Below are 9,663 nucleotides of genomic sequence, written 5' to 3' on the forward strand. Positions count from 1 at the left end.
ATATCTCTCTACAGCATGTTCTCTTTCTCTGGGGTTTGCTACAGGACTTACTACATCTGACAGAAGTTGATCTTAGGAAAATGGGAATTGAGAACCAAATCCACCGAACACACATCCTTTCCAATATCCTGCTGCTTCAGGAGGCAGAAAGAAAAAGAGGTAAGAAGTCTGCCATGTTGTTTCCTAGAGGTTTGGAAAATGGATTAATGTTACTTTCCAATCACAGGGCGTAGAGAAATGAATATGTTGTTTCAACCTAACATACAACTTTGTGATGAGGCCCACAAGATTACAGTATTCAGACTGTAACAAGAATGGCTGATGGTTTAGCTACTTGGGGGAGAAGATAGGGATATTAACCCATTCTCATTTTGGTGTGTCAGTAGAGGTCTCCATATTAGTGTCACTTTCTAGCACTCAGTCTTGATCCTAAAAACAAATCATAATGTTAGCAGACAGTATGATTGCCAAAAGGCTGATGAATCCCTTTTCCTCATTTGGAAAGACTGTAACCAAAAAGTCAAGACGAAGCAGTGTTCTGCATAAATTACTTCACTCTTGTGAAAAAAGAGGAAGTGAGCAGGGAGTGTTTGGTCTAAAGGGAGAATGGATAACAGCAACACTTTCCTCCCTCCTTTTCTATATGGGCCCCTGTTCTGAACTGTTAGGATTTAATTAAAATACCTTTTGTTTTATTATGATACAAGTCCCTTTCCCAATTAAGCACCAAAGTTCTGCTCAGAGGGGCTCATTACAGCTGTTCGAGTATGGCAACTCTTCAAAATGTTCTCCTCTGAGTGAGAACTCAGTAAGATGGTACTATTTAGTCTTGATTCATTGAAGAGGATCTTTCGAGAAATATTATTCTAGATAACAAGGTCTAATTAGGATGTAGTCTGCCCAATAATTGTAAAATATCCTGGGAAAAGGCTGTCACAGACTGCACAGAAGTCAACATTTTACTTTGATAATGTTCCTGCCTTTCATTCATTTCAGATGAGATGAGAAGACATGGTTGGGAATAGAACCATGTGTAGTGATACTATTCATAAATATTCTGTGTTGACCTACGCTAGTCTTCTGTGTTTGGGAACTGATATTCTGTGTGTCAGGGTTGAAAAACAACTGTATGCTCATGCAACCATATATTTTTTTCTGATTTTTTTTAATTAATGATAGAAAAACTTACATAATTCTGAAGAGGTCAAGTAGGGTATGTGACATTGTGCAGTCTATATAGTTTTATAAAAAATATGATAATTAGTGAATACAATGTAACTGGATATGCTTCATGCAAAAGGTCTCTTGTAAGGTATCATTACAAAGCTTATAATCTACTGAGTGTGATCATCCTATTTGTATAAATGTACCACAACTTGAAATATAACTCTGAGGGCCTACTGTAATTATGCAAAGTGTGGGCCATTAATGGTTGTTTGGAATCTTGATGACTCCCGTTAACCAGGACCATTATCTGCAGATGGCTGTGTTCTAACTGTGAGTCTTCCTGTATACCTGTGTGCTGGCAAGTGAGTAATGAAGTCTTGCAGTGACATGTGATCATGTCACCTGAACTGGAATCCATCTTTAACCTGGTGCTTTTCCAGTGAGGGAGGGGTGAAAACCTAGAGGGACAAAGGGTTCCTGCCTTATGCAAAAGATATATAAAGGGGTGGAACAGAACAAGTAGGGTAACCAGATGCCCTGATTTTATAGGGACAGTCCCGATTTTTGGGTCTTTTCTTATATAGGCTCCTATTACTCCCCGCCCCCATCCCGATTTTTCACACTTGCTGTCTGGTCACCCTAACAAGGGACAGGAGAGGAGCCATCATGAAGAATCCCCTAGCTACCACCTTAGCTGGAACAAGAGCTGTACCAGGGGAAAGAATTGTGCCCAGGCCTGGAAGGTGTCCAGTCTGAGAAAAAAAAACTTACTGAAGCATCTCTGAGGGTGAGATTATCTGTATTCAGTTTGATTAGACACAGATTTGTGCATTTTATTTTATTTTGCTTGGTGACTTACTTGGTTCTGTCTGTTACTACTTGGAACCACTTAAATCCTACTTTCTGTATTTAATAAAATCACTTTTTCCTTATTAATTAGCTCAGAGTATGTGTTAATACTTGGGGGAGCAAACAACTCTGCATATCTCTCTATCAATGTTATAGAGGGCGAACAATTTATGAGTTTACCCTGCACAAGCTTTATACAGGGTAAAACGGATTTATTTGGGTTTAGACCCCATTGGGAGTACGGCATCTGAGTGCTGAAGACAAGCACTGTGAGCTGTTTTCAGGTAAACCTGCAGCTTTGGGGCAAGTAATTCAAACCCTGGGTCTGTGTTGGGGCAGACGGGAGTGTCTGGCTCAGCAAGACAGGGTGCTGAAGTTCTGAGCTGGCAGGGAAAACAGGAGCAGGGTTAGTCTTGGCACATTAGGTGGCAGCTCCCAAGGGGGGTTCTGTGATCCAACCCGTCACAGGGTAGTTTAACTTTCATAAATCAGAGTATACAAGTCATTAAAATGTAAACTCAGTATCTCATTCTCATAATCTATATTGTGAATTTAACAGGAAACTACAAAACTTGATCATTGCAATGAGACTAGGAGATGTTTTGAGTGGAACCCACTTTCATTTACTTGTGAAGACTGGAATCTTGTTGCCTTCCTTAGATACTGTAGTGGTGAATGGGTTATTATTCACACTCGAAAATAAATGTATAATCAAAGGTGCTGCTAAGCTTTTCAGCCACCCACTGTATTGGTTTATAGACATTTTATATCAGTTCAGCCAACTCAACAAATCTGCCAAAAATCCACTGTACCTAAATGTCAAACTCTTAGGTGAGCAGATAAAACAAGGAAAGAAGGCTTATCTCACAAGAATTGTACCAAACAAATGAAAATATTTGTATCTGTAACTTCAATGTCAATGAAGGATCAACAAACACAAAAATGTTTCTGAAGAATGTCGATAAGAACTTTAAAAAATAAAACATTTAATGTTAGCAGAGTCCTTGGAGATAAGGAAAATATGAAAAATAAAGGCTCAGGCAATGAAGCCCTTAATGACATAACAGTTTGCAAATAGTCTTTATACGCAGTGTTCTTTTTCTGACTTCACAGCAACAATATTCCTCTTGAGACTGTATAGCTTCAAATGTGTAGGGCTAAATTCATCCCCAGTGTAACTCCAATGGCTTCAATAGAATCACAGCGGAGATGAATTTGAACCAAGAATTTTATTCCTGAATTACAGCATATATTTTATGTCATCTAGACCTATCATTCTATTACCCGGCAAGCTGTATCACTTGGCTGGTTTGGTAATGAAGTGCTGGAGTTTCCTGAGCTAAGTTCTAATGAAAATGTAAGTAGTTCATTGTTCTGGAAAATAAGCAATTTTGGGTGCTATTTTTCCCCTCAGTTTCTCTTTGAAGCTAATGAACAATCATTTCAGAGTGGGGCCAAATTTTATCCCTTGAGTTACTGTGTTGTCTCCAATAGACTTACCGCAGAGATGGTCCATTATGTTAAAAAACTCTGGGAACACTGTAAAACAGATCAGTTCTGTCAGTTAAACATGACTGCAGACTGTTTTGTTTTCACAAAAGGGACTAATGGCTGTTATCTAGTCTCCTGCCTATTATGAAGTGTTTTTGTTTTGTGTCTGTCTTTGACAAAGTGCTGTGTCTAGGAGCAAGAGTGCCTAATCATTTACACTGAAAACACTTGTTTTTCAGCACTGAACTGTACTGAAGTCAGACACTGAAGCATTAGTGTTTTCTTTACTTTCCACTCTTAAATAAATGTGCATTTCTCAGCAAAAATTATACCACTGCATAGTAAAAGATACTTTTCCACTCTGTCTTAATTTGAATTTTTAAAACAACCCAGATTAGCACTAAACTTGTTGTTCAGGAGTTTTCTATGGAGTACAAGGCAGAAGTTATTTTAACTTGCAAACACTCTCAGAAGTTGTTCGGTATTATTGAAGATATACAGGCATGACTTAATGGTGATTTTTCATCTCTAAAAAGGTCTGGTTAAATGCACAGGTGGAGGATTCTTCCGCACCTCTGCAAACTCTGTTGTTAAATACAAAAACATGTCTGCCATTTGTGTGCTTCCTGATTCTGCCTCCCAGAAGTATTTGACTTACTGTTTCCTATGAGTATTTAATCCAACCTAGATGAAATTAGGATGAGGCATTATATATTTTGAATCAGTAACTAAGATCCTTTCAATATGCTCTTTGGTTCTGTCTATGTGTGGCCATATTCTCTGCTGCAGTCTGGCTCTTTTTTTTTTTTTTTTTTTTTTTTTTTTTTGCAGTTTAGGTAGTGCAAAGAAGCCAAAAAGCAATGAAATTTCCCCCATGCCAGGGCAACCCTCACCTTGGAGACTCCATAGTGGGCCTGGAGCCAACATAGGGTATATCTACTCTAGAAATGTAGGTCGACCCTATTTTAGGTTGACTTACAGCCACTGCAGTAATCACTGCGGTGGTGCATGTCCGCACTACCTTCCTTGGGTCGGTGGTGCGCATGTTCACCAGGAGCACTTCCACTGACCTAAGGGCAGTGTGGGGAGCTGAGAGCCCAGTCTCTCAGCTCCACTAGCAGCTCCCTGCCAGGAGCCCGGCTGCCCCAAAGGCTCTTGGGGTTTCGGCAGGCTGCCCCTACCCTCCCTTCCCCATTCCCCACCAGGAGCAGGGGAAGCCACCTGGTGCTTCTCCCCATCCCATTCCGGCTTGTCAGCCCACCGTCCCACCCCCCCACCCACTCCCTGCCAGGAACCATGCAGCTGTGTCAATTTCATGACTCACCAAGTTGTGAAACTGACATGGTTGCCCCCTTCCCTGCAGGGAGTGGGGAAGGGGAGGTGCTGGGGCTTCTCACCTCAGTTCCCAGCTGGGAGTGGGGGCTTGAATGCTGTCAAGGCTTCTTGAGGGTGGCTTCCAGCTCGGGGGGTGTGTGTGTGTGTGTGAGAGAGAGAGTATGTGTGTGTGAGAGAGAGTATGTGTGTGTAAAACCACCAGGGCTTCTCGCCCCAGTTCCCAGTGCGGGGAAGCTGTCAGGGCTTCTTGCCCACAGCTCCCAGCCGGGAGTGGAGTCCAGCCACCCAGCTCTCTAGGGGAATGGGGGCCAGTGAAATTGACAAGACAGCCAATGTAAAGGAGGCAGTGTATACATAGATACCTGGCAGTTACTGCAGCATCCATATTTCCATCTCAAATGGATGTAACCATGCACATTCTTGAGGAAAAGTGTAGATCAGAGAAGAGTGTGGTGGAGGCACAAGAAACAGCTGCTGCTGAGTTTAGTTCCTTAAGTCTAGATGATCCAGGACTGTGGACCCACTTCAGGAGTAGCCTGAGGGACTTCCTTGTACTGCATGGGCCACAGCAAGTGAAAAACTTCATGTTCCCCAAAGACAATGAAAATAGAAGTTTCCATCCAACACATTACTGGCATGAAATCCCCAATGGTGACAAAGTGGCGAGGCCATGGCTTATGTACTCAAAAACCCAGAATGCTGCATACTGTTTTTGTTGCAAACTCTTCCAGTCTAATGTTCCAGCTACATTGGGTTCTACAGGAACAAAGGACTGGAAAAATCTGGCTAGAAATCTGGGGGAATTTTGTAGAAATAAAATACAATTTTATCAAAATATTTTCTCGCCCAAAAAGGGAATATTTAAATCTTTATCTTTGAGAGACTGGCTATGTAATATGTCTTGATATTTTTAGTTTGTTTATATACATTTTCCTAGAGAGAATGAGAGATGGAGAGAAAGAGTTTGCCGTTTTAATGGGATCTATGTTTAGATCTTTTATGGATCCAGTGATTTCCCTACACCCCGCCCCCCGAATTTCCCCAACCCCCCCCTCCAGTTTTGTGAACTAGTTACATGCCAATTTAGTGATTGTTTGGACATTTGAATTGAAATATTAATACACACTTTAAAAGCATATGCAGTGTATGATAAAATGTAGCCCACGAAAGCTTATGCTCTAATAAATTTGTTAGTCTCTAAGATGCCACAAGTACTCCTGTTCTTTTTGAGGATACAGACTAACACGGCTGCTACCCTGAAACCTGAAAAAGTATGATAGATTTGAAAAGTATGAACATAGACTAGCTTCCTTATACAGCTGTTGTTTTTATGACAATGTCAGTGCATTCATTCCGGTGATGTTGGCCAACCTAATAATTTCAAATGATGATTTGTAAGCAAAGTCTAAATGAGCTCTCCCTGACAGCTAGTGATGAGCTGGGGCTGGGGGGAAAGGCTTCAGGACCAGATTGTATTTACATTCACACCTAATCTACCTAGGTATCCAGCAAACAGAGCTGTGTTGCCCAAGTGATAGATTTTGGCTGGGGTTGGGTTACAAATCACTTGAATGTGGGGCCAGGGGAGAGGGAGAGGAATGAAATGTTGTTCTTATTGTATGAGTAAAGGGCAGTAGAACTGTACTTACCCTGTGCTGATTGAGGGCATCAAGAGAGAGAGGGTGGGGACCTGTCCCTCTCCACTGTTTAAAGACAGCTGATTAGGCTCCATAGATAGTCTTTTGTTCTGTTAAGTGACCACTGCAGCTGAAATCACTGATAATCAGGTCTAAGTGCTTAGTCCTGCTGTGGGGACAATGTTTCTGTGGAAGAGACAGCCTAGACTGCACTAGCAGCGAGGTTCCCCTACTGAGAGCTCAGCTGAAATCACGGAGAGCTGGGTGGAACCTCAAGAGACCAACTCGCAGAGGTCACAGTGGCAGGTGGCAGCAGAAGGTGACTGCGCAGGGCCATTGGCAATAGAGTGATTGAGTGAACGGTGGCACAACAAACAGCAGTGGCCAGAGCGAACAGTGAGCAGCTGGAGGAAGGAGCAAGGTGCCTTCTTGCCCTCCACCTGGGAGGTGTGCTCACGTGAAAGCACCTCTGAACTCTGAGTCTCCACTGACCAAGGACAACACCAGTGAGTGAGGTGTGGTGGAGGGAAAAGTAAGGGGCACGTTAAATAAACATTTGTTTGTTGGACTGTATTTTAGTGACTTTGCTCCAGAATGCTAGATCTGTGACTGGGAATGGAAACTAATATAAATATGTTTCTTAGTAGGCCAAGATTTTTAAAATGCATTATTTGCCAAGGTTATTATCTCACATAATTGCTATCTTGAGAAGTCATTATGTGGGGGAGTTTCTGTACTATTAATTTTTATTATTATAATTATTTTTTACATAAGAATGGTCATACTGGGTCAGACCAATGGTCCATATAGCCCAGTATCTTGTCTTTCGACAGTGGTCAAGTGCTTCAGAGGGAATGAACAGAACAGGTAATCATCAAGTGATCCATCCCCTGTTGCCCATTCCCAGCTTCTGGCAAGCATGCTAGGGATACTCAGAACATGGTGTTGCATCCCTCCCCATCCTGGCTAATAGCCACTCATGGACCTATTCTCCAGGAATTTATCTAGTTCTTTTTTACATATTCCAGCACTATAATCTTCCACACTGTATATAGACTATATTGTAGTGAGAGGAGCAATGTAGATATAGTGCAGCTATTTAAAAAAAAAAAAAAAAAACATCCTCAACTAAGCTAGTAAATAACCATATATAAAGAGGTACCTTAGTCTTTAGCAAAGAGTTATCAGAGAGCCAAAGCGATTAACAAAAGAGCCGACTTGATCCTGCTGTTGAACACAAGTCACTCTCAAACAGATCAGTTTTTGCCCACTTTGTCTCTTCTGCTTTCCTTAAAAACCTTGGAATCACAGCCAGACTTTTCAGTTCAGTAGTATTCACTATCTGCTTTGCAGATTCCAGACTGGAGCCAAAGTATTCTGGTACATTTGCCAATAGGCAGAGGAGGCTGCTTTGAACACTTCCTTTAGCATAACAATTAGGGATGACATCAACACCTGTGTGGTCTTTCTGCTTTCCTTCACACGTTCAAGGATTGGAAAGTTTTCTCCCACCTTTTCCCAGTTTTAAATGAGGAGCTCAAAAATGTAGACGCAATTACAAAATTATAAACATACAGGTCTGGCTTTTATGTGCTACATGGGCCCTTGGGCAGTCCCAGATCCCAAAAGCAGCTGAGCTTAAAAAATACAACCCAGTCCTTTGAAAGTTCAAACTTTGTTTATTCTTACTGTTTCTGTCTGGCTCCATATTTATCCTAGAGCTCCATGTCAGTCAGAAGGTGAATAAAAAACATCTTCAGCATGTGTCTCACACTGAGGCTGTTAATTCATTACTTTCATTTGAGATGTCACACAGAAACTGGAAAAACCATTGGTTTCCATGTACCAGGGGCCACTGTCACAAAACTACTGTTGCTGTAAAGAAGGGCACTGTGAAGACCCTTCCACCTATTCTTCCCCTCTCGAGCAGGGTGAGGTTTGAAAACCATCCCATAATGTCATCTTTGCTCCTCTTCATTGGTTCACTACTTCTCTTGGGGGGGAGGGTGGGGAAGAATTGGGAAGTTGATAGATATGCAAATAAAACTGATTTCTCTTCAGAGATGTGGGGACTTTCATTACTTCATTTTCCACTTTCATTAACACTGTTGCCACTATAATGAGAGAAATAGGGTGGAATGGAATAGAAAAATAGAAACAAGGGAATAGAATTTATTTTCTTTAAACATGGACCAGGGTTCCCTTTCATGCAACTCTCTCCCCAAACCACAGTGTCTTCCTTCTCTTCTAATGTGTGCGTATTACCAAAAAGCCCCAACAAATCTGTTAATACAATGTTAGGGATGCACAGTTAAAAAATCTGAATCCTCGTTCACACTTCTGAAGTGGTATTGGGAAAGGTTTTGTCCAATCTACACTAGCACTTAAACAGTTTTCAGGACTGGCTCAGGGGGACACCATTGTTGCCAACCTGTGACAGCAGCAGATGAGTTTCCTAGTCTAGCCTGGACTAAGAAATTGGGAAATGTTAACGATAAGTTGGTGATTAATCTTTCCTACATTTAATTACCTCCAGTGATTTTAGTTCCTGTAGGAAACTCTAACTCCCTCCTACATCTTTTGAAACACAGGAATTCTCATACAAGACAGGCCAGTGCTCCATCTTATCCAGTTCCCAGTTTCCAACAGTAGCCAGTACAGGCGAACACTGATGAACGTGCATTAAATCCTGCAGCAGGCAGTTTTGAGAGAATCTGCCTGTCACAGTTCCTTAGGTAACTGCACCTCTGACTCCTTTGTTAGGGTTACCATAGGTCCGGTTTTTCCCGGACATGTCCTGCTTTTCGGCAATCAAACCCCCGTCCAAGGGGAATTGCCAAAAAGCCGAACATGTCCGGGAAAAATACGGACGGGCACTTCCTCTCCCGCGGCTGCTCTGCTCCTCCCCTGACTCAGACTTTGGCTCTGTTTGAGAGCCAAGCTGCTCGAGCCAGTGCTACCAGCTTCGGGCAGCCCCCTTGCCTCCGGACCCCAGCCGCCGGCCGGGCACTTCTCCTCCCCGGCTCCAGCTGCTCTGCTCTGGCGGCACAGGGTCCGGAGGCACGGGGGCTGCCCAAAGCCGGTAGCGCTGGCTCGGGCAGCTTGGCTCTTAAACAGAGCCAAAGAGTCAGGGGAGGAGCAGAGCAGCTGGAGCCTGGGAGGGGAAGTGCCCTGGCCGGGCACT

At 42.6% G+C, this 9,663-nt stretch overlaps 1 protein-coding gene across 1 annotated transcript in view; it reads left to right on the forward strand.

The window, feature by feature from the left end:
• BCAR3 (BCAR3 adaptor protein, NSP family member) overlaps positions 1-9,663 on the forward strand; it is a 179,071-nt gene that overhangs the window by 46,406 nt on the left and 123,002 nt on the right. The window contains exon 3 of the mRNA XM_034779730.1: positions 45-159. Within this exon, the coding sequence (XP_034635621.1) occupies positions 45-159 (115 nt within the window). The remainder of the gene's footprint in view (positions 1-44; positions 160-9,663) is intronic.

Source organism: Trachemys scripta, chromosome 8 (assembly GCF_013100865.1).
Source record: "Trachemys scripta elegans isolate TJP31775 chromosome 8, CAS_Tse_1.0, whole genome shotgun sequence".
Lineage (NCBI taxonomy): Eukaryota > Metazoa > Chordata > Testudines > Emydidae > Trachemys > Trachemys scripta.